At 35.8% G+C, this 27,014-nt stretch overlaps 1 protein-coding gene across 7 annotated transcripts in view; it reads right to left on the bottom strand.

The window, feature by feature from the left end:
• The window catches only part of LOC138693207 (zinc finger protein ZFP2-like), a 33,604-nt gene extending 7,533 nt beyond the window's left edge, over positions 1-26,071 (bottom strand). The window contains exons 1-5 of one of the 7 annotated variants that reach the window (XM_069816985.1): positions 25,420-26,071; positions 10,389-11,537; positions 10,059-10,266; positions 9,640-9,976; positions 8,950-9,220 (exon numbers count right to left, since the gene is read on the bottom strand). Coding sequence is in view for 1 of the 7 variants with exons in the window: in XM_069816982.1 (XP_069673083.1) it covers positions 11,440-11,532 (93 nt within the window). In the remaining 6 variants the exon portion in view is untranslated. Of the gene's footprint in view, positions 1-8,949; positions 9,221-9,639; positions 10,267-10,388; positions 11,538-25,419 lie in introns of those variants that run through there. The other 6 variants (XM_069816986.1, XM_069816984.1, XM_069816983.1 and 3 more) reach the window with 6 other exon arrangements.
• Between the last annotated feature and the right edge of the window lie 943 nt (positions 26,072-27,014).

The following is a 27,014-nucleotide window of genomic DNA, read 5'->3' as shown; positions in this document are numbered from 1 at the left end:
TGCTGCTTTTGTAGAAACAGCCTATGAAACATTCTCACAGAAAAACATAGTCAGTGGTTTTAGAGTAACAGGAATTGTGCCATTGAATTCAAACTTTTTTGAAGATTATGAGTTTCTTCCTTGCAATGATACTGATCGGCAGAGTAACTAGCAGAACAAGTCTTCTGCTGCAGAGGAAACTGATTCCAACAAGCCTGGTCCATCTACACACTCAGAACGTCTTGTCAACCTTACAAAGCAATTCTTCTACTGTGTCACCAGAATTGATTCGGTCATTCCCTAAAGCTGGTGAACGCAAGTCCAACAAAAGAGTACAAAAAAGGAAGAACACGGGTGTTAACAGACACCCCAGAAAGATTAGAAATAGCAAGTAGGAAGGCAGTTAAAAAACCAAAAATGTCTAACATCGCTAGAAAATTGGTTCCAGAAGAATCAACTAGTGAAGGTGATATCATACCCCTTGCTTTATCAACTGAAATTTTAGATTTTGAAGAATTCAATGATAAGGAGGACACTATAAATATTGGAGATCATGTTTTAGTTGTGTGCAAAGGAAAGAAAACTAAAAGCTACTTTGTCACTTGTGTTAAAACTGTGAAATCTGCTACAAGTTATGAAGTAACTTACCTTCGAAAATTGCAGAAAACCAATACTTTTGTAAATGATGAGGACAGTGAAATTTTTTTCTTGTTGCATAAGAAAGACATTGTTCGTAACTCCCCAGTCCCAGTCGAGTTAGTGGCACAAAGAGAAACCAAAATCAACTGAAGTTTCCTGTTTCCTTCAGTCATTTCCATTTGAGTTAAGAGATAATTTTTGGGACCGGCCACTGATTGTACTAAAATTAACTGTTATTATGTATCTTTGCAGAGAGCTTGTATAACTCCTTTCATTTTATTGATATCATTTGTTTTGTTAATTGTCCCTAGGTACAGCACAACATGTCCCTTGGTAGAGCACTCTCTCCTAATTATATTTCATTTTGGCACTTAGCACTACCCCAAAAGTAAATTTAGAAAGTACATTTCGACTCAAAAAAATCCCAATACGTGTTATAGACGCTGAAGTATAATGCGAGAAGTAGGACTAATTTGTTTCACATCATGGCAACATTTAATCAAGATGCAGTAGATTTCATGATAAATTGTAGTACAGGTGTCTTTGATCTGTGTTGCTAACTCATCACTGTTCTCCCCAATAAGGGACATACATAATGTCTGTTTAAAATCCAATGACAAGATATTCACTGGTGACATACTAAACAATCTTTGAAACCAATTCAGAGTGCCTCTGCACATGTAACTTTCCAACTGGTACAACCAGAGAACTTTAAAATTCAGTAAGAGTGAAGGCAATGAAAATAAGTTGCAAACAGAATGTCTGGAATACAATATGATATACAACTTGACTGCTACTGTTTGTAATAGGTTGTTAGCATGACAGAAGAAAAAGTCTAGCCTACCCCACACTTTTTCTTAGATTTCGAGTTCTTGGCCCATAAAATATCGTCACAGTAACTGAAAACGGTATTGGTGACTAATGATATTACCAACTAGTTGCAAACTACAGTCTCTGTTTAATGTATGAGAAGCACCTTATCTTAGAACTAATTCTTGACCCAACAAAGCATTTGTCACAGTAAATAAAAACGCAATTGGTCACTACAGTAATGAGATTTCTGGTCACCTATGAATTACTCTCACGAACTGACTATGGTATGTTTAATGTGCATAGGATTCTGTTGTTACATGTCGCCCGCTATAAGTGAGATATGGCTGTTAAAAATGTGACGTTATAAAATTAATCAATCACAGTGTTTAATTAAAATAAAACGATACCTCCCAATGACTGTTACTGTAGCTAAGGTCTTGTACCAACTGCGGTAAATATAACAAACTTAATTGTAGATATCAATTCTTTAACATAATGCATTATTGCCACTGTTGTAGTTTCAAATACATGATTACATCTGTATTTACACGAATTTAATTTCCATGTAAATATCCGGACTTGCGTCGGCCTCGGTAACGTAGTCGGTATAGCGCTGGCCTTCTGTGCTCGAGGTTGCGGGTTCGATACCGGCCAGGTCGATGGCATTTAAATGCGACAGGCTTATATCAGTAGATTAACTGGCATGTAAACGAACTCCTGCGGGACAAAATTCCGGCACACCAGTGACACTGATATAACCTCTCAGTTGCGAGCGTCGTTAAATAAACCATATAAAAAAATATATCCGGACTTGACTAGGAAAAACAAGGAAAGCAACAGATTAGGATCATTAAAACTAACTCTAATATCGTTTCAACTGAAAAAAGGAAGTAGACTAATCTACTTCAGTCATTGAATGAAAATGTTATGTTTTATTTAACGATGCTCGCAACTGCAGAGGTTATATCAGCATAGCCGGATGTGCCAGAATTTTGTCCTATAGGAGTTCTTTTACATGCCAGTAAATCTACTGACATGAGCCTGTCGCATTTAAGCACATTTAAATGCCATCGACCTGGCCCGGGATTGAACCCACAACCTTGGGCATAGAAGGCCAGCGCTATACCAACTCGCTAACCAGGTCGACTCAGTCATTGAAGCAATGACTCCAAAATGATGATAAAAAAGAACAAATGAATTGAGTGGTACATCATTTCAATTTCTTATGATGCGAGATATCATCAAGCAGAAGCATATCCAAGGGAAAACAGGATGATTTATCATTATGACTGTAACAATAAGAACACTGAAGAAAAGATACCGTAATGAAATGCTACAAAGTAAAAGTAATAACAACATGCCTATATGGGAGTGAAATTTTGATAATGAGACAGAAAAATAGATCAAAATTGCACGCAGAAAACATGAGATTTTTAAGATACACAACGGGTATAACTTACATTATATGAGTTTTATTACTCCGGAATTGATTATTTATAGCTGTCTACTTCTATTGTAATATATGTTCAAATTTTTTCCAAGTGTCTCATTTTACTTCAGCAACAGTCAATTGAGGGATTGGGTGCAAGAAGGGCACTTGTCTGAAATGCAAGTTTTGAGAAAAATGATGTTGAAAATTCAAACCGTAGACTAATAATTTTACTGAATCATCTTTGATAATAACGAGTCTTATGCCATGTTGAGTATGTTGTCTTTAGTAACTACCAATAAAAAAATATTCTGTAACTGAAATAAAAAATAATTACTGAACATGAGTAAAATAAAAGACCTTCTTGCAGAGAATACTTTAAAACTAGTAAACTTTAAGTGTTGTGACAACATACAAAGCTTTAGCTTTCGATAGCTTTCAATATGCTACACCAAATTAAAATATTGAACTTCTATTACAATTTGTGACCTCATGAAAACAAATACATGTACTAGGCCTTCAGCAAGAGATAAAAAATAATTTACATGTTACTGTGAGCACTACTAGTGTGTTCAAGTATTACAGATGTTCATCCTGACAGTCAGTGTCTGAATAAATCTCTTAGTTCGACATTTTCATCATCGCCATTTTGAGAAATTGAGACAAAAATGTTGCTATCACGCCACACCCTTTCTTCAATTGACAAGAACTTCGCGAGATCTCTCAGATCGTCAAGCTTGCCCTTTTTGATATATGGTTCTTGAAGTTCTCCAAAGTCAAGAAGTTCTGCTCAAAGACACCTGCGTATGATTTGGATGCCGAAATGAGAATAGTGTATCCGAATACACTTTTGGATTTGAAAGTTACTAATTTAGCTTCTTGGTTGGGCTCTCAATGGATTTTTTTCGACAGCTAGAGAAAATGCAGTCTTCACATTTCGGCTACTTCGGACCTTCATGCTCAAAATATTGAACTAAAACTTGATGATTTCATGCAGTAAAGATCAGGGAACACAATAAAACGTTTTACACAAAAAGACCATTTCCTCTAAAATGTCCTTCTTGCACCCACCCCTCAATTACAACCGTTGCTCAGTCATTCAGATTAGCCTGGTGCAATGAGCCCAACTGAGTAGCCAAACCCTTTGGTCTTACCTACCTGCCCCAATGATGGAACATGTAAATAGTTCCAAAACGTTGGAAATGTCACGTTTCAGGACAGGGTGGAATATCAATAAGCCTAATTCTGATGGGGTTATACATCATTAGGCAGAAGAAGGAACACTGCCTTTGGGAAAAAATTAAACATTGTCTAAATGACACAGCTGATGAATACAGGAACTCCTGGTTGCAGTATGTGGAATGAGTGCATGAAGATTGAATCCCTAGAAGATTAGTGTCTTACAGACTAGAAGAAAGAACGAAACTGTTATGTTCCAAGAAACGCTGATGTAACTAGCCATTTGGGGTGTAAGAGGCAAATAGCTTTAATACTCACAGTAAAGAAGAAGGAGAAAGACTAATTCTGCTGATCATAATTAATTTTTATAATGTCGAATTTAAGTCAACTTATCTGAGCAAAAAAAGACGACGTGTTTAAAACTGAGTTGGCTGATGCAATCACAAAAATGCATTTCAGTTTGCTACGAAGGTGCTACACATGAGCTGTAAGTGCCCGTTCACATGTATTTGACAGCCACGCATGTAGCTATTCACTTGTAATAAAATTGAACTTCATGATCTTGCATAAAGTACTAAATACTACAGTGTGATCCCTTGGGGAAGACATAATATAAAATCACTATAAAAATTATACCTATCAGGAGTGCTAGAGAATCTATTTCAGTTCCAGTATGACGTCAGTGCACGGGAGTCTTCTCTAGTTTCTTAAAGTATCTTTCGTAATTGTTTTTAAGAACAAAACAAGTCAGACTGTCACTTAGCAATGAGTGGAAACAAACGCCATTGATTGCAAGGAAACTAGCTAATGTGTTGTGGATTGCAGAATTTGTGTCACTTCATTTCAATTCCGTGTTTATCATCAGTATCATGATCTAAGAGCTCTCAATTACAAGTCGATAAAGATATGGTAGCATAATTATAAAAAAAGTGGATCTATTAACATGCCATGCACTGGTGGTCATAGGCGTGCTCTTGAAACCGAAGCTGATGTTAGTGCTGGTATAACAGTGTCCCAAGAAGAGTTTTAGACAACTGTCACAGGGTACAAACGTTTTTTTTTTTAAATAATGGTGGGTACTTGACTTACATCATTCACCCAGTTATGTAAACCAATTTACCGACGGAGTCATTGCCCAGGGTGCGCCATAGGAGGCTGGTATACATATACCTACGATGAGATGATTATGGAGATTTGTTGGGATGCTACAGGAAAACAGAAGCTTCCTGGAGGAAACCCGTGTTACCTGGACCATGGGCTTACCCAACTCAAGTTACAAATCAGGGGTACACCGGGGATCGAACCTGGATCCACAGGATTGTAAGTCCAGTGCTCTAGCCAGAAGACCAATGTGGCGGCTACAAGGTATAAATGTTTACTTACCTAAACATAGCCGACCTATAACTGGTGATGCCAGGAATGATCTAGATTGCATCAAAATGTTAAATAATACACGAGTACTCAGGTTAGGTTTGCTTTCTTTGTTTCTGTGTATATCTTTGGGGAAAGCCCTCAATATTTACTGTATTCACTGATTTCTCATATTCACAACATAAAGTTTACAAATTGGTACCAATTATGATATAGTTGCCAGACATCCCCCTTTCCCAGGGACAAAACCCGAATTCATACTTTTGTCTCTTGCAAAAATATGTCCCCGATTTCTTAAAAAGCTTCCCACATTGTCCCTGTTCTCAAAATCGATTTAATTTTATTATTTTTCATAGTTGTTAAGATCAAAGACGCTAACAGTTATATCGTGACATGGTTCTTTTCTACTTATAACACATACACTGTATTGCTTCATCCTGCTTCTTTATGAAAGAGTTTTAAATTCGGAAACGGAATTGTTTATGGCAGCAGTCACAATTGAGTAAGGTAACTATTGAGCATGCTAAACAATCTTGCAGATTCGTATAGTGTTTTCTTTGTGGACGCAATGTAAAATATATCAGATTACAAAGTTAAAAAGCGTAAATGTGTCGTAAGTTATAAGACGACGTGTAAAAAATGTATTTTCTTTTTTAAACGTGAAATTAATGATCACTGAGACTCCTGCTCATTGTGCCCACTATCAGTGGCAAAAGATCTTCTTTTACCCAACAAATGGTAACAAGAAAACTTAAAATGTTGTGGCCACTCATTGTGGTTAATCTAAATTGTTCCCTTATAAAAAAATGTTGTCGCACCATACACAAATGACATATCAAATACACTACAAGAAACTTTTGCATTCCATACCGTAACACCATCGGAGTTTCAAGTCCATGGACTGTACATCTGGTCTAGTAAAGAAGTTCTGTGAACCAAAGTTCACATGTTCAGGACGAAAGTAGAAGGAATTCCTTCATCAGTTATGAACCATACGTGAACTTCTCAACATTCAAGATTAAGGATAGAAAGTCCAACCATGTTCACCGCATTACAATCTTTTCCATGACATGATCTAGACAAGGCATATATTACAAAAGATTCAGACACGAGAAAAATATGTGTGATTTTATGTCTGAACAGTTGGAAATTTGAGTTTCAATCTTGCAGTAATTTAATTTACTCTAGTAATAATACAGAGTGTTCTAGCAATAAGTACCAGTTTATTCTTCAGCCACTGGGTGACATGGTGCTTGAGCGACTGCTGGGAACTGGGCCCTTAAACCATGGCTGAGCTCTGTCATAGATGCATTGGCAGTATTAGCAGTCGCATTAGCCTGTTGAAAATATCCCATTAACCATTCATGATATGTCAGTTCTTCACACAATAATCCCATAATAAGGCGTATGTATCTCTCACTGTTTATTGTCTCTTAACCGAAGAAAGGTTCAATAATTCTGTGAGCATTGATGGCACACCACACTCCTTTTTTTTCCCCATTCTGTGGAACCTCGATCACATGTTGAGGTTTTTCTATTGCTCAGTGCCTATTATTACGCGATGATACATATCCATTAACTAAAAACCATACTTAAGGAAAAACAAAAATCGATCTGGGGTCAATTTCGTCATTAAGAACTTAATCTACCATCCAGTTACAAAAATTAAGTCTTCTGTTAAGATCAAGGTGTTGTAACTGATAAACTACAGTTACTATGAAGGGCTTTAATTGTTATTTTTTTGTTGCTTGATGGGTAGATGTTCTTGAAATTCCGGTCTCCTGTGCTACACATCTCAGAGACTTTTCAGGTGTACATTTCAAAGCAGCTCCAACTTCTTCAATTTTTTCTTCTGTACACACAAGAGATTGTGCTTCTTCTTTTCTGTCAATTACTTGTTTCAATAAACTTTTTCACTAATTGCTTTATTGCCCTTCTGGTCGGAACTGGGCACCCTGGAAAACAATTTCAAAATTTTCGCCTTGTTTTGCCACACGATTTTTTTTTTTTTTCGTATAATAAGTTTTCACAACATATTGTAACAGTCTGTCTGAGTGGTTTGTCTTTGTAATCCAGCAGAATGTAATCATATGTATGAGTGGTCTTTCTTTATGATCTTGGAGTTTGTGCATTAAAAAAAATAAGGACTTTCGATGTGGCAAATTTTTATGTTTTCTCCTTTCTACGCACATGTATCAATGCTCCTTTGGCCACCAGCTGATGGTGCGGGCTGGAACAGTGGTTGTCTAGAGCTCTAGTCATCAGCTGGGATTACAGGGGGTTTGGTGTTCTTGTTTAGTAATGATACCTTTTCAACTTATGATTGGAAGATTGGTCGTGCTACCCTGTCTGAAACGAATCCACTTTGCAGGCCCATATGCTGTAATGGTTAATAAATACTGTATTAAGATTGGTTCTGATAGAGTATCAAGATTATGAGCTGATTATATTTAGATATGTATTGAAGGATTTTTAAAGGGGAATAATTCTAATTCTATTGTTATTGTTAAATGAAATATTTATTGTCAATTTAATGTTGTTTAATCAGACGTAATTGTATATTTGGTTTGTAATTTTTAAAGAGGAAAAACACTATGAGGTTGGTTTAAGCAAAGCTTTGAAGTTTAAAGAGCATTGTAGGTTTTAAGGATGTGTTTGTTTAGTAAAAAGGGAAATTAAAATAAAACTTTATATAACTCCATGTTCTGAAATATTAAGAATCTATTAAACCTCCAATAATTCCGCTAATACAGTGGGACATGTTTCAGTATGTGCAGTCAAGCACAGAATATCTCACCATTATGCAATCTCCACATGATAACTAAATGAGTGGCACAGCACGACATAACACAACACTATATTCCAATTTTAGACTGACTAGTCATTGAAACGTTACATGAGGTATTGAATGCCAAGAGTGGGGAAACTGGCTGCCCAGCAGTTGCTCAACCACTAGCGACAGATAAATAAACCAATACTTATCACTAGAATGCTGTGTGTATAATAAATAATAGGGCCTAATAAGAATAGCACAACATGAACAAGACCAGCAGAGACAACAACGGTAACAGTAATGTAGTGATAATACTGTGCAGCTACAGGTATCCCCGGATTTCAGGTAAAATATCTGGAAACCTTAAATTAGTGGTAGTGTAAATTAATAGATTCGCATAGTAATCAGTAGGCTGCGAATTTATATGCACTAAAAATCGTGAAAATATGCATGCAAATATGCTAAAAAATTAAGAAATTATGCATTAAAACTTGAAAATATGCAGTCGAAAGTATTTTATTTTACAAGAATACAGTAATGACTCAACACGATTCCTCCATATATTGTAGGATGTAAATTTGCATTAACATTCAACTTCATTGCTTATTGGTGTTGCAATTGATTACAATATATTTCTCCAAATTTTCAGATGTAAATCTCTTTCAGTTATCAGCAAGTCTTATAAAAAGAGAATGTTCTTTCAACTTCACATGAATTTAGGAGGACAATACTTAAAAGCTGCTATTTCTTTTCACTGCTTGCAAACCTGGATTTCGTTCCTCAATTTTTTTCATCTTCTCTGTTAGAATTCTCCCCAGTGACTCTGGTAATTTGTTGAAAGATGTTGTGACAGGGTTCAACAAATTCACTGCAGTAGTCAGCTGAAGACCACGTCCCTCAAGTTTGGTCATTATTTCAGGAAGTGTCTTGATGTGTGCACCTATGTACGAAAGCTCACTTTGAATTCCTATATCATATGCTGCCAATATTGCTGAATTAATACAGGCCGCACCTTCTGGATTCAGTAAATGAAACACCTAAGAACAAACATATAAGAAATTAATTATGACGAAAATAAGGACCATTGTAGGCCTGCCTCCTAGTATTAAAATCTAGTATTTCAATATATTCAAGACATTTATTATTGAAATTCAATAAAAAATAAATTGCTGTTTATGTAGTAAACAAGAAAAATGTAAACTAAATACAGTGTAGTGCATAAAAACCCCTTAATGTTTAGTTTATTTATATAATTGATCTATTTAAACTATAGAAATGTATTTACAGTGAAATTTGGTTCAATGCATCAATCAAAAACACAAATATTTAAACTTAAATTAGATAACTGGAAGACCGAAAAATAGGTGACACGAGACCGTAACAGATCCACAAGGGTCTAATACATGATGGTGAATAATGATGATGATGATGAAATTAGATAAGTCAGAATACCAACATTCTTAATATCTTCAATATGCGAACAGTAGTAGAGTACAGCATTGACCCAGGTTCCCCATCTAGTTCATACAGGCTCTGGTGGAAGGGGAATTTCTGGTAGTTCTTCTTTGAATAGTGCAGTCCTTGCCGGAGCCTTTACAAACACCTTTTTAACCGAAGAAATCAAATTGTTAGCCTTAGGATGATGTGAACGAATCTCTTCAGCAGCTCAATGTAGGCCGTGGACAATGCAAGTAATGTGGACCATTTTGGGGTAGAAAACAGCATATGTTCTGCACTGTCAGTTAAGAATGCCAAGAATCTCTCTTCCTGTTCTTTGGTTGGCCAAAGTAAACCTAAAAACAAATTAAAATTTACACTCAAGTCATTCCCTGATGGCTCTATTTTTTTCAGTCATTTTCAGGATAATATACTTACGCAATGTATCTCTCACTGTCTTTCAATGGTAGCATGATTGGTTTTTTTCTAAGACAGTGCACATAATCAGATGAGGAGATCCACCGTCTATGGAGTCCATTTTCCCCACAACTACATTAGCTACATACCTCTCACAGGAGTCTGTAGTTTCATCCACGAAAACTTAATTAAGTGAATCTGCTATGTCGTTTCTAATTTTTTGGAGGACCTAAAATATAATTTATTTTTAATAGTTATGAAAACAACTATTTTAAAGTACACATCAATTACTGGTACACAAATGTTTTAAGCAATTAACTTTAATAAACATTATTAAATAACTGAACTTACTTTTTCATACAGTGGATCCAAGTAATTCTTTCTCAATGTGGACTCGCCAGGAATTTGCCTTTTAGTGTATTTCTGCAAAAATCCGCGAAGTAATGGATTGTCCAGTTTCCTCCAAGGTATATTAGCTGCTACTAGGGCTTCACAGAGGTTCGCACTAAATGTATCATTTTCCTTTTGTTTTGGATTCAAATTAAGCAAAGGCTGCTAATTATTTTTCATTGCATTTTTTATGTGAGACACAGTCTGCAAATGCTGATACACTTGGAACTTCTTTGTGCAGTTCACCTTTTAATTAAAACATTATTAAACTTTAAAATACGTAACTGTATGTAATATAATGTCTTTGTAAATAAAATAATTAAAAAGTGTTTGTGGATAAATATTTTTAAAAAGTGCAAAAGCTTACTTTCTTCGAACAAACTTGACAAAATATACGTTTTCGTCTGATATTAAAGTCTTCTCTCCATCAATCCAGCTTTTCAGAAACTACTACTTGAACTTTTGTCTTTAGGCATAACAGACATTACAACAAACCACCATGAAACAGACGAACCAAATAAATGCATGGAACGTTGGCAGTCAGTTTGAATTTTGCTGTTAAAATATAAACCAATTCATTCTATTGTTGAAAGGGAATACTGTCAGCCTGCGATAGTTCTAAAGAGACGAAAAAAAAAACGAGTGTGTGACGTGCTGCTTAACAATGTAGTCTGTGCTAATGAAGTAGACATTGTCGAAGGAGATGGACAAAGAGAGTATTGTTTTCTCGCAGTTTATATTTTTACAGAATAAAATATTTTTTTCTGCTTTAAGTTAGTATAAATATGCAAATATATGCTCCAAAAGTATAAACATGCAATAACGTTACAGATATGCTCAAATATGCACAATAAAATTCTGCATACTAATTCCAAATAACGAGAAAGATGTTTATGTTTTGTCTGCATATCGTCAAGTTTAAGGAAAAGAACATGCAAATATGCAAAATCCACAACCTAGTAATCAGTAATACAGGAATGAGAGAGTAGACTGAGAACAAAAATGGTCTTACATCTGGTGGTGGATCTGCCTCTTCTTTAACTGTGTCATCACACGACTGTATAGTCAAAGGGTCGACCTCGGGTTCCATCTTCATAACATCCATTACAACTGAAAGCACAGTGTCAGAAAATTACCTGTTTGCTGTTTATGAGCTGTTAGCATAGCTACACGTGTGCCCTACATGATAATTAACCGTAATGAGTCGTTGAATGACTTATGTCGCTTTTATACTCAAAACTGGTTTTGCATGGAAATGGGAGATTTTAGTGTTTTTAATTGGTTATTTTACGACGCTTTATCATCTGCTATGGTTAGGTAGTGTATGAGTGAGATGAAGGTGATAATGCCGGCGAAATGAGCCCAGGGTCCAGCACCAAAAGTTCCCCAGCATTTGCTCTTAATACGTTAAAACCTCAACCAGGTAACCTGTCCCAAACAGGATTTCAACCCGGGTCCACTCGTTTCACATCAGGCATGCTAACCGTTTTACCACAGCAGTGCAGGATTTTAGTGTTAACACTCGTATCGATTTTACAATTCATTTTGATTTTCTGCTAAGTCAGTTATAAGATTACAATAATACTTCATCCCATGACATCATATTTTATTACAAGTATTAATAACTGCTATACCTGGTAAGGTTTATCTTGTCTCAGTAGCAATAAAACTAAGTCCCTTCAAATGATGGTGGAGATTATAGGACGGTAAATTTTCAGGATTCCTTTCAAAACCTTGTTATTGTACAGGCTACTGGAACTCAGTTTCTTGAAAGACAAGCTCAGTGACGGAACTACACAGTACGAAGAGAGATATTTTGTTATTTTATTTTGCGCTACAGAATGTATCAACTAGTCCCTTCCGCTACTGGCATCGCTTCACTCCTCCCATTGCAATAACACAGACGAGGTAAGACATATCTCCTTTCTCTCTCTTTTCACAGTGAGACAAGATTCATCACACAGGCCTTAATACATGTTATTTTGTGAAAAATATTATTAACGTTTTCACCTATATGGTATCATCAGATACATGGTTTACAATATCTAATATAAAGTATTCGCTCTTATAGTATATCATCAATTTATGTCTACAATGTTAATTGTTGATTCATGAGCTTTATGCAATGAGTGCTTTGTATGAAGTGATATTAATTTTGATTTCATAATTTATGTTTAAAATACTGATTTATCAAATTCTATGTGATATGGTTTTATTTGTGTATAAAACTGATGTTACATGTTGTGCTACATGTTTATCCATTACAGTTAAAACTGATGGAAAACATCGTTATCATTATGTATGTTAAAATTGTATGAATTTACATTTCTGTAATTTCGTCGAATATTATAATTAAAATTATTAAAATAGGGTGATCTCACTAGTAGTTGACCAGTTAAGGAAAATTTGTTTCTTAAATCTCCATTTTGTTTGTAGATAAAGTCACAAGGAAAAGATTTCTACAGTAAAAGAATAATGAAATGTTGACAAAAGCAATGGTGCTATTCAGTATTTGTTTAAAGTACTGTAACATGCTGAAATTTACTTTTAAACTAGTGGCTTACAAAAATACCAGTAGTTGACAGCAATGGGTCAGTAAATGACCAGTTTTCCACCAGTAGTTGACCACTACTAAAACAAATTAGATATAGCTATTTTAACACTGAAGAAACACTTATATTCTATTATATAAAAATGCACTTACATTCTAACCAACATTTTATAACCTGTAAAACTGAAAATATAAATCCCATCCCATAAGTGTGTCTTTTTTATAGTTTTTCTGCGTTCAGGAAAAATACACTGCACTGTATCCTGAGATATAGTATCAGTATCTTCTTGTGCCGGCCACTTCAACACATTTACAGCCACTTGTTGAGCAAATGCACCAAAATCTTCTTCCTCTTTTTTTACCACTTTCACCACAAAGTAAATGACAAGTTTTCCTCGCTATATATTTCACAATGCCCCAAGATCCGTATTTCATATGGTTCTCATCACCACTCCTTTGGTTGTTGCCATCTTCCTTAGAAATGTCCAAAGGCATGTCATCAGAGTCTGATGATGAAGTCTGGAATTCTAGCTCTAACTCAGAGCTATCTAACTGAGAGGCCTTTGGTTCTTTTAGGATTTTTGCTATCAGATCTTCCTTGATTACTTCCGCTTCTTTTCTCTTGTCTTTTCCTCGGATTGTTTTTTCCTTCTTCCTTCTATATTTCTTTATTTTTGTTAACATTTAAATCCTAATGATGTTGTAGCTACCTGTTACTCGTAATATCATGTGGTAAACTTATCTTTCTGCTGCATTCCTTCACTCTGCATTTCTTCTCCGTTTTGCTGTGCTTCTTCAGCATCATTCTTTTTGACAAGTCAATATGGCACCATCAGCAGTGTTGTTAGAACTATTGGGTTGTATGCATCTTTTCCACAATTTTAACCAATTGTAGGAGAGTTCAGATGCCACGTAATCTCCAGTTCATTTTTCATTAGCTGCCATAGTTCTGAATTCTTTAGTGCATCCAGCTTTCATAGCCGATTCCAAATACAACTGATATTTCACATTAAACTTTGCTGGTTTGAGGTTCACAGCTCCATTTCCATCAACACACACAAACTCAAGGCTCATACATTGCATAAAATGGAAAGATGCCGCATTTACGGAAACATTCTCTCTAGTGACTGATCAAATTTTGTTTTTTATACTACACATCCCTAATACTCATATGGCAAATCCTCACCTGCATTTTTCCATCCAGTTTTTAACAGCTCAAATACAGAAATATCAGTAGGTTGTAGATTGTGTGTAGCATTTATAAGCAAGGCAAACAGAAGAATTTTATTTTCTGCACACAATTTGGCAACTATGGTGACTATCAATTTAGAATGAGGCATTCTATCCTTCAGCTTATTTTGAAAATTTATTTTAGTAAGTTATTTTACGACGCTTTATCAATATCTGCGGTTATTTAGCGTCTGAATGAGATGAAGGTAATAATGCTGGTGAAATGAGTCCGAGATCCAGCACCAAAAGTTACCCAGCTTTTGCTCATATTGGGTTGAAGGAAAACCCCACCTGACCAGGAATCGAACTCGGGCCACCTGGTTTTGTGGCCAGAACGCCTAATCGTTACTCCACAGGTGTGGACTTCAGCTTATTAGTCAGGGTGGAATGTAGTATTCCGTATTTTCTTGCAATTTGAGAATTGGAATAGAGTCATTTAAGCATTCTTAATTCCATTATTTAAGGATTATTTTATATATTTGAAGAAATTTTTTTCCATTTTTGACCTAGTCATAAGAAATAGTTACAAAAATTTAAAACACAGATTACATACAATATACATAATTTACATAAAAAGTCAGGAGCACATTTGCAAGTGATGGACAACTACTGGATATGACTTTATTTTAAACTGCTCCAGTACTTGACTGGTCTGGTCAACTATTGGTGCTTGATAAAAATTAAGAACTAGTAAATGACCACCCCTATTAATTACTCGTAAGAACTATAAAAACTGAAAATGTATATATACATAGTACCTATACTTTATGTAGACGGCAAAATATGCATTCATATAATTATATTTCAGAGCTGTGTTCAGATTTCTGTACACCTGCTACAACACTTCCCTAATAGCAAGCACCAGCTGAAGCCATACTGCAAACACAAGCTTTGTTTCCTAAATTTCCTGCTTTCTGTAATACCATAATTTCCTATTATAATGTTGTCAAATGAAACAAAGAGATGTTCAAGATTATATCGTGGACTTACAAGAAAAATGTATTAAGTCCAAAAATACGAAAAATGAGTTAATAATGGTAATAAGTACAACAAATTGCGCTATGTCAACTGGGAAAATCAATGAAGTCTTAACTCTATAGTTCCTTAGTAATGAAACCTTCATAAATTATTAAGTCCATTACAAACAAAATGTTGACAGGAAAAAAAGTATTAAGTGCACTAAATACCTTTTGCCTGTACACCTCAATATCACTTTCAGAATATTTGTACAGGCAGAATGATTTTAGCTCATAACCTGATCAGGTACATCTATGCTAGTGATTAACATTGATTGTGTCCACGCCTGTGGAGTAACGGTTAGCACGTCTAGCCGCGAAACCAGGTGGCCCGGGTTTGATTCCCGGTCAGGACAAGTTACCTGGTTGAGGTTTTTTCCGGGGTTTTCCCTCAACCCAATATGAGCAAATGCTGGGTAACTTTCAGTGTTGGACCCCGGACTCATTTCACCAGCATTATCACCTTCATCTCATTCAGACGCTAAATAACCAAAGCTGTTGACAAAGCGTCGTAAAATAACCTAATAAAAAAAAAACATTGATTGTATATGTTTTTCTCATAAACATGAACAATTATATGACAAGGGAAAGGAAATTATTGCAGCTAGCTCTGCAGAAAAATGCTGAAGTGATTGCTAGTAAGTGACTCTTATTAAAATATACATGGTAGCCAAAACAAATAAATACTGTAATTACTTTAACATTTTGAGGTGAAGTTGCTCTTTTTTGCTGTACCTAATCTTTTTCTAATCTTGTTTTGCGATCCAGTAGGTTCATTATTAAAACTACTTAAAGAACATATTACATAAAAAACAATACCAAAACAATAAATTCTAAACGTAGGCCACCTAATGACAACAAAGTAGTAAATATTAAAAAAAATTACTTTGGATATTCCATTTCTTATTAAAAATTTTTGATTAATAAATTTAATTTGATATGATCTGACAATAGAACTGTGAGAAGGGTGTAACCAAAAGTATAAAATTACCCGTCTTGAATGAATGGAATAGGCGAAATAAATTAAATAATACATAACACCTAGATTAAACATGATGATTTAATTTATTATAACAAGAATTATTATTCAGGATGAAATAAATAAAATGATCATTTACCAGCAGGAATCTCATCAGTCAAAAGTGATCGAGATGTGGTAGAGAAAATTTATAATGCTTTCGGAAGTGACTTTGCAGATTTAGATTCTCATTACCATTCTAACTCTAAGTATTGAGAACACAATGAAATATGTGCGGCACCTGGGAAACAAACTCAAGAAAATGGAAGTAGATGGAGAAAAAGGAATCCAACCAAATGGAAATGCAATGTGAAAAAAATAACGTAGGGATGGCTTGACATACAAAATAAAAAATCACAAGATGCTAAAATTCCTAAAATCTCTAAATTGTAACTTTCGTGGATTTAAGTGCAATGAAAACATTTCTCAAGAGCGCTGAAAGGAGGTTTGTGCAACCTATTGAAAGGCAAAAGGCTTCATTCTCTACTGAGTCATCAGCAGCACTTGAGGAAGGAGGAGGAATCGTAATAATCCTGACAAGGGCCATTGTTTTTACGAGTCCTCCTCCTTTGTGTTTGGAAGCAATCAGAATTGTCTTACTTCTGGTACACAGTGATTTCAGAAAAAAATTATTAGTAACTCTGAACCTTCTCTTTGAAAGAAATACTTCAACCTACAGCAAGTGGAAAAATATTGGCGAAAAAGAAATCCAAAGATGAGAATGGTGATGTTGTTAATTGGCTCAAAGTAAAGTCTTTCAATTACACGAAAGAAACATTTTGGGTTCTGGAATATAAGTGTGGGTAAATGTTAAATGTTATGATTTATTTAACGACGCTCGCAACTGCAGAGGTTATATCAGCGTCACCGGATGTGCCGGAATTTTGTCCCGCAGGAGTTCTTTTACATGCCAGTAAATCTACTGACATGAGTCTGTCGCATTTAAGCACACTTAAATGCCATCGACCTGGCCCGGGATCGAACCCGCAACCTTGGGCATAGAAGGCCAGCGCTATACCAACTCGCCAACCAGGTTGACTATATATATAAGTGTGGGTATTCTGATGAACATAGAGCAATCAAAATTCGTGGAGAGAGGCGACCATTTATTTGTCTGAAACAAACTCTAGCAGAATACTCAAATTCGATGCCAATAAGGTCAGCAAAGAAGAATAATCTTCTAAATGTTGTCGAGCAAGTATCTTTCCTGAAGAGTTGCATGCCTGGTACAACACTCTGCCAACATGTGACACTGCAGTTGTGCAGTTGACAAGGTTCCAGTACCTGCTGTGGATGAGAGTGAAATGATGATAAGACGATGTATTTTCCTTGCACCTAAAATAGGATTACTAGAGTGAAAGTGATTTAGTAAAAGACGAGTTCTAGATCAAGTAATAATACGAAAATTCTTTCGTAAAAAAGCATTTTCCTGGAATAAAAGTATGGAACTACTTTCTTAAAATACTAGTATTCCCCTTGCACCAATAACACAATAAAAAAAGCGAAAGCCATTTCGTATAGGACGAGTAAAAGCACAAAGTCCTTTCGTAAAAAAGTTTTTTCTCTGGACTAAAAAATATGAAAGTAATTTCTTAAAATGCAAGTATTTTCCTTGGACAAAAAAGACAATACAAAAGGAATTACTGTGGTTTTTATATATCTAAGTGGTTTATTTTTTTTTTTCTAAAATAATTTCACATTCGAAGGGGAGACTATGTAATTACCTTTCACTCACATTAGAACTGAGAACCAAAGCTACGCATTCATTCATCTAATAGCAACAATGATGTAACACAACTCGAGACAAAATAGAAAAAAAAAAAAAGTATGTATCTGATTAGTTTGTAGATATGCTTATTACACATTCATACTGAACAACACAATAAATATAAATGCGCTTTTTAAATCATTATTTAGCATTTAGGCGCTGACTCTACTTTTTAAAATGAGATATTACGAACCTTAAGTTCTACTTTTCTTAAATGAATGGCAGGAAGTCAGCAAATTACTATGGAGGTGAGTACAGCAGAGCGGTTCTCTTGAAGAATTCGCATATAACACGAGAGCAGGGGAAGTTGGACTTGAATATGTGCTCCGCAAAAAAAAAAAAAAAAAAAAAAAAAAAAAAAAAAAAAAAAAAACCTCGAAGTGTTATTTCCGGCATCCGAACGTTGAAATAGAGCACCACTTTCTCTCGATATTGTGCGTGTGTATAGTTACGCTTTCGCCAACAAGTCTTCTGAGATTTTCTATGTGGATTTCGCCACTTCCTGCTGTATCCACAAATTCTACTGAGTGGTTCACTGCAGATGGAGAAAGCCTTCGTTCTGTAGAGTATTGTCTTCCAGCAATCGGATATGACTGTAGCACCTGGGAGAATCCACTCTGCAGTATTAAATTAACTAGAGTTTCTGAGTCACTGTTTTGTACTGGAACCATAAAAAAAATCCTTGGTTACCATGTTCCACTTCACCAAACGCCCATTGGCCCTCAATGAAACGTCTGCGGTTGTAGAGGATGGTTCAAAAAGAGCGCCGGTTTTAAAACAGCTGGTAAATTTTCGTTTGTTGGTTGGTGACAGTGTTTTGTTTAGTTTCTATTTCCAGGAACATTCAAATGAGTGACTCAGTTTGAATTTCTTGCATTCTCGCATTCTGTGTCTAACAATGGAGCAGTTCATTTGTGCACAACATGTGTTAATCGTGAAAACGTTTTATCAGAATGGAGAAAGCTATGCTGCAACTGTCAGGCGACTTCGCGTGATTCTAGGGCGTAATGAAGCACCGAATGAATCAATAGTTCGCAGACTTATGAAAAAGTTCTCTGAGACGGATTCAACAGTAAACCTTAAAAGTCCTGGGCGTTGTCGTTCTGGCCGATCTGAGCAGAACATTGCGTGGTTCGTGACAATGTGGCTGTTAGCCCAATGAAATCAATTCGTTGCTGTTCCCAGCCCAATGAAATCAATTCGTCGCCGTTCCCAACACAAGATGTTCTTCAGTATGGAGAATTCTCCGGTATGATCTCAATTACCACCCCTATAAAATTCAGTTGACGCAGCAGCTGAAAGTGATGGATCACCAGAAGGGACGACAGTTTGTTGACTGGGTTCTGAGAAGACGACAGAAGGACGATGGCTTCGCAAACAAAATCATCTTCAGTGATGAAGCGCACTTCCACTTAATTGGATTTGCGAATAAGCAGAACTGCCGTATCTGGGGTTCAGAAAATCCTTACATGATCGAAGAAAGGGAAATAAATCCACGAGTGACAGTTTGGTGCGGCTTTTGGTCGGACGGCGTATTCGGCGCTTATTATTTTTTTTTTTTGAAGATGAGGCAGGACAAGCTGTGACAGTCAATGGCGACTGATACCATACGATGATAGAGTTTTTGTGGCTTCATTTGGATGGAATGGACATTGAGGAATTGTGGTTTCAGCAGGATGGTGCCACCTGCCATACTTCCCATGAAACAATTCAGTTGATCCATGAGCAGTTCCCGAATCGCCTCATTTCGCGCAATGCTGATCATCAATGGCCACCAAGGTCATGTGACTTAACTCCTTCTGACTTTTTTCTTTGGGGTCTTATTTATTTATTATCGGTTTCTAAGTTGTTTATTCTTCAAAAGAAAGCAGTGAGAATTATTTGTGGCATCTCTTCTAGAACTCATTGTAAACCACTTTTTGTACAACTAGGAATACTTACATTGCCGTCAATGTTTATTCTGTATGTTAAGCGTAATGTGTATCTTCCTACTTGTTCATCTATTCATAATTATTCTACCCGTTCCAGACTTGGCATATATTTCACCAAGTACAAATATTGTACTACAAGCAATAGTTTTATTTCCATCTTATAAACTTCATAACTCTTTACCATTGCATATAAGAAATACGTCATATTTTACTTTCAGAAGGATGGTGAGAAGGACAGTGATGGTAAATCCACTCTACAGTGTCAGTGAATTTAGCAATATTACGTTTTAGATACTATTTGTTTTAACCTCATGTAAATTGACAAATCTGTACATTTTAACCTGATTTTATACTATTTCTTTTAAAACTGTTAACCTATTTTTGTCATTATCTTGTTATTGTATATTTATTTTTTATTTTATTTTTACATTTATCCATATTGTAGTAGCCATGTATTATATATTTCTACTCTGACGTTGTCTATGGCTGTAAATTGCTGAATGACATTTAATTAATTTATTTATTTATTTATCTATCTACCTATTTATTTATCTAATTTATTTATTTATTTATTTATTCTGGTGTAGTTACGGTCATCAGGCCTTCTCTTCCACACCACCAGAAATACAAATACAATAATAGAAATAAAAAGGAAAAAAATACTATAAACAAAGTAAAAATATACACAGTTTGCAGTCACACAAACTCATTGGTGTATGCCAATAAACCCCGAAACATCCATGACTTGAAGGAGGAAATTCGATGAGTTGTCCACGAAATGGAAGTGGGAACTTGTCGTGCAGTCATAGTGAATTTCATGGACAGAGTTCTTGCATGCCAGCGCAGTAGAGGTTATATGCCCGACAACACATTTCATACATGAAATGGGAAGGTTAGATGAACATGTTTATGCATTTTGTTTCTGTTTTTTGTAGAAATAAATTTCTTAATTTGATTTGATTTGAAACACCCTTTATTTTCTATGTCCGAACTTACTTTCGTCGATTTCCATAATCGTTCTTGGACCACCAATTACTAATTGCTTGCCTGTGTTCATACATCCAGTCTAAGCAAACTTCACGGAAAAAGTTGAACCAGTATACAACCGTGGGATTTCTTTAATGAGGCCCACATGCCAAGAATTAAGAAGCAGGAACCAGAATGAGCAAAATTTCAAAATCTGGCTTACTGATAGTTTCGAATCTTTATAAAAATATCTTTCCTAACACTTTTGATGAAGTTGCAGCGTTCTTGTTGCCCATGGCGTTTGCGGCATTTAAATTCCAGTCTTCGTCGTCCTGTAATTTTCAAATGGCAGACTTCACCACAGGATGGACAGTTTGTAATATCTCTTACAAAATTCCGTGAGACACTAGGAAGTCTTCCATTTGCTGAAAAGTGTTGACACTGCGCAGGAAAGTTCCTAATTTTAAATGAGGGTGTCAGAAGCAAAGAGGTATAAGTGCACTTTAGTTACTTTAGAGAAAATATGATAAAAAATTATTAAGATTTCGTAAATTCCGTGAAATTTTAATTTTAAATGTTAATGTGGGATGTGGTTAAAATATATATCCCTTTGCCATTAAAATGCTATATGCTTTAGTTTACCCAGGACCCACTTTATTCATTTGTTTAGAAATGTTACTTTTACCCCTTTGCTTCTGATACCCTCAAAGCATAACCGACACACGCCATTGCTTACAATCCGCATATATGGATGGAGGCATTGTGCGTAATCTTCATTACGATTGTACCACAGTCTAGTATATACAGTCACGAAGCTCAATATGTAGTAAATACGCATCCATAGACAGTTGCTAACTACTAGGATCGCTACTATCGCCTCATTACAGACAATGCGAAATAATATCTGCACAATCTATTATTCCTAGTACCCTCATAAACTCAAGCGCGTGACTGTATATACTATACTGTTTTCGCTGTAAGAAAAATCCTAATGTAAACACAAGCACGTTGCTGTCATACCCGTGATTGGCTCCCAGACGAAACAATCACATGACGCAGGAAAATATAGTTCGTATTTGGAAACCATAATCTTCTATTATTTGAAAATACAAAATTGAATCCTAGTTGTTAAATATGGTGAAACATATAACTTCACTCATACGTAAAACGCTATGTAAAAGAAAACTACTTTTATATTTTGTTATGTAGCCTACTATGAACGCGGATGAATACAAACAGTAATACTGAGGTAGTCTGTTCTTATAACAAGCTGGCGTCACTTGAGCTCGTAGTTGTTCACGTAAGCACGTGGTACTGAAGTATGGCTTCTGCATCCTCGGTGTGTGTGTGTGTGTTTTTTTTTTTTTTTTGTTTTATTTCATCATACAACATGTCCCATTACACAGCGTAATACAACATGCCTTGGTTTTCTTATTAGGATTTTATAAATATTTTTCTTATTTATATACTATGCAGTAATAATGGAAAGTTTGTCCAGTTTTATAGTTCATATTCATAAATAACAACTTATTGTTGTAGTCAAAAAATATATAAACACATCCCTTATCTTATCATTTGATAAACACATCCGTCATCTTATTATTTGATAGCTCCACTTATACCTTACTTTCAAATTACATTAAAAAAAGCCATTTATAAATAGTACCAGCATATATACAAGCTGACTACTTATAAGGAAATAGTAGACATTATAGGAGCAGTCATTAAACAAATCTATTTCCCCTACAATAGCGACTGGCCCTTCATATGCTGTAGCATCATGAATTTACTTTTACTTTTCAGCGAATGCTATATCCAAACTGGATGACTAAAGATCACCAATATTCACTATAGCTATAAGCAGAATTATTCCAACTAAGATCGTGTGCACACATAATGTTAAATAATGAAGAAAATAAATATTAGACAAAATTACAAATTGATACACATTATATGTCGATTACATTTTAAAACAGATCTTATAATATGGTAATGTAGGCCTAACTCAATTAGATATAAAATACTCCATCACTACAAGAATAATATAGGCCTACATTCCCTATTAAATAGATATGGCTCTTATTAGACATATAACTTAACAAAAGTTGATACTTAAGAACAAGCAACAAACACACACACACACCCACTATGTATATAATACATACTACATACACATATATACATCTATCATTTATATACTTAAGCACACAAATTGATGGTGTTCAGTTAAAGGGAGACAAGTCATAAAATGAGTTTTGAGATAGATAAAATTAAACTTCGGTCCCTTATTGCAAATTATTTTCTTCACAGTCAAAACATATCAAATACTGGTATTATTTTGTTTTCCGCACACACACACGGTTGTAGAATTTAACTTATGTGTTCACCTCAGTATCAAAACCTCATTTGTTCAAAGAATGACAACCCTCTATACCCAAACCACATTGGTAGATACATACATACTTACACACTCACACATATACATAGGTGTTACATGAGAAAAAAAAATTACATTAAAAAAAGAAAAGCAAACAAACACGAAGAGAGAATAAAGTTTTTACAAATGTGTATCACTATAGTCAACAATAGCCCATACTTTAAAAAAAATACAAACACACAAAATATAAAGATACTACTACAGATAGACAATGCATACTTAATTCACCATTAAGCTTCCATTCATTTGTCATCACCTCCTCTTTCACTCACTTCTACCCTCATTCATCTCCACCCATAGAATACACCGAGTCCACACCTGTGGAGTAACGGTCAGCGCGTCTGGCTGCGAAACCAGGTGGCCCGGGTTCGAATCCCGGTCAGGGCAAGTTACCTGGTTGAGGTTTTTTTCCGGGGTTTTCCCTCAATCCAATACGAGCAAATGCTGGGTAACTTTCAGTGCTGGACCCCGGACTCATTTCACCGGCATTATCACCTTCATATCATTCAGACGCTAAATAACCTAGATGTTGATACAGCGTCGTAAAATAACCCAATAAAATAAAATAATAAAATACACCGATGCACAACACATAAGATAGAAGCCTCATGACAACTGCAACGAAGCATCTCTCTTCGAAATGTTCGTACAGATTGTTTAAAATGTGATAGTTTTTAACATACCGGTATCTTGACACTTAACATTGTAACACTTATGCCCTTACAAATTCTCTAACTCAATAGCATTAATAAATTTTCGATATTCATTCATGAACTTTCCTATTAGTTGCGTTTTATTTGCAGGCCATGTTCCTCCCTTTTGAATTATATTTCTTTTTAGTTTCTTTCTGTCCTCGTCGAGTTTGTTACAGTCATATAGGATGTAGTTAATTGTTTGCTCCCCTCCTCTACAGGGACAGGTTGAGTCTTCAGTGATGTGGAATTGTTGGTAGTATGCTCTTATCGTCCATGTCCTGTTAACATTGTAGTGAGGGCGGGGGGGTTGTGTGTGTGTGTGTGTGCGTGCGTGTGTGTGGGGGGGGTTATTAAACATAAGAGTGGAAATCCTCTCAAAAGCGGGGAAAAACAAATAGTCTTAAATGTATATAATAAATTAAGTGAGTTTTAATTATAGTAATTTTAAAGTAAATGTTTCCTAATCAAACGAATGCATAGTAGCGAGGTTAGGCCTGCTTGATGAGTAACGGAAAATATTTAACATGAAACACAATGTACAACAGTAGGCGGTTACACGTACTGAGGATCTATGGTGCCTAACAGCGGCCAATGAAGCCTCACTTCAGTCACGTGCTATTGTTTATATTAGTGTTTTTGTTACAGCGAAAAGATTATAGACTGTGATTGTACAATGAATATTCGCGTTTTCGCATATCGTCTACATACACTGGCAACGCTGAAAAATTGACGTCACCCCTCATAAGATGGCGTTGGAATCTGTCTCGTTTTGCAAAGGCTTTAAAAGAAAGATCATTATTTGAGTCAGGCTAGTGGGAATACCGCCAACACAACGTTCACATCTTATTTCTAAGTGTGCTCTTTCATTTTATAGGTTATCTGTGTGATTTTGAAAAAGGTAAGGAGTGGAAGTACTTTCATTTTCAGTTACCTTTTTATTCATCACTGAGTACCGTAAGACACGAGTTAATGCATAACTGTCATATATGAAAAGCGAGTGGCTTCAAATGTAACGCAATAACTTCAATAGGAAACGTATGCGAAACAGAAGAGTTAATTAGCTTGCATTTATTAGGTCTAAGTTTGGATCATCATAACCAAATGCAACAATTGGGTGCAAATTCATATTTCAAAGCGTCCGTTGTTTCCATAGTGACAAACACGCGTACATCATTGTGAACTAAACGTAGGTAAGAGAGAACCATTCGGCACAACAGACATCTGACGATATTATTTACTTTCAACCTTGCATTGCAGTAACATTTCATTACACATGTACGAAAATTAAACATAACATGAGCATGCCTTTGTTTGGATATGAGTGGCAGATCAATGAGCATTCCCAATAATGAAAATGTTGTACAGTCACATCATACACACCTGTGATAATGAAGTCGAATCTTCTAATGTTTCAGCTCTTCAGTCTACAATGATAAAGGAAGAATCTCCGAACATCAAATACGTTATATAGTTGCATCATATTAAATTATATAAAATTAAAAATTTGATAAGTATGCAAATGCTCTAAAACGTGTGAGGAAACAGACTTGCCATCTAAAACGTTGCAGAAGAAACAGACATAATCATAATGATAAACCGTTCTAAGGCTAGCCTAGCGTTGCATGAATCTCGTGCATCAAGAAGACTGTGGAACCAAGGTTGCCAGATTGTGATGGGTACTATCGCGGTATCGCCGATCGCCTTAAAGGTAAGCGTTCACTACATTGTATCGCACTCCTCGTACGAATCGCACACAACGGATATTTTAAGTGCAGTGCGTTCACTGTAACGGCCCCACCTCATCGCCTCATCGGATTCCCCTATCAGCTGTTTGAAACATGACGTCGTACGATAATGACATTGCTGAAAACAGAGGAGTTGAAGTTAGGTCTATTAATTATGGCTGTTAACGAATAAGAATTTGTAATTGCTTCATGCGTCTTAATTGAAGAGGAAGAAACGAAAGAAATATTGGTTACAATCTGCAGTGCTCGGGAAAAGTGACATAAGTCAGTTTCCACAAACCTTTTTTGATAATTTATTGACAACTTACACTGGTTTATGTCGATTTGATTTTTTTTCTGTTTGAATTATTGTAATGGCAGGAATACTTACTGTTTGTATTTTTTCCCAAGCGAGCAGATGTTCCGTAAGTTGTCAATATATTATCAAAAAAGATTTGTGAAAACTGACTTGTGTCACTTTTCCCAAGCACTGCAGATATATATGTAAGAAATGACTTGATTATTGTAATGGGAACGCCTCAAATTATATAATCTTCGCAATTTTCTACAAACGAAATAAGTTTTCCGTCTGTCATTTTGGCGCGACACTGAACATGGCACAACATAATAGTAACAGTTGACCAATTAAAATTGATTTATTAAAGGAGGCCATGATCGCACGCATCGGAAAAGTTGCTCATCCGAGAAACGTGGACGGATTTGCCGAGAGGCGATGCGTGAACGCGGTTACATAACAATTACAGCAAAGATAGTCTTTTTCCGATCCGTGCGATTCGTCCGATGAGTGCGACACGATGTAGTGAACGCTTGCCTTAAGGGTACGGCCAACGAGCTATACTAAAAGCCAGGTTATGAACCGACTAAACAGGAAATAATTGGGAGGGCGAGAGGAAAGTGCGGGTTAGAGGGGTAGCCTGTGCAGTGATGACACGTTGAGTGTGGGGGGGGGGTGGAGAGGAGAACGAGAACGGAGCTTTTCATTGGACCTCGCGTGAAAATGTCGTCTGCTAACGAAAATCTGGCAACGGAATCACGGAGACAGTGTAGCCAGTTCATTTGCAGTACCACGTGCATTATGAGTCGCATTTTGTACCAGCGTCATTAACTCGTGCTTTCTTAAAAACAGTAATTTTAATTAATATTGTGGATAGTGTTATGGAGAACTGCATACAGTAGTTATTTTAAACATATCGGTGACAAACGCTGAACATGCTTTGAATCTCGCGCCAC

Source organism: Periplaneta americana, chromosome 17 (genome assembly GCF_040183065.1).
Source record: "Periplaneta americana isolate PAMFEO1 chromosome 17, P.americana_PAMFEO1_priV1, whole genome shotgun sequence".
Lineage (NCBI taxonomy): Eukaryota > Metazoa > Arthropoda > Insecta > Blattodea > Blattidae > Periplaneta > Periplaneta americana.
The sequence above is the reverse complement of the archived record's forward strand: the minus strand, read 5'-3'. Positions and strand labels throughout refer to the sequence as shown.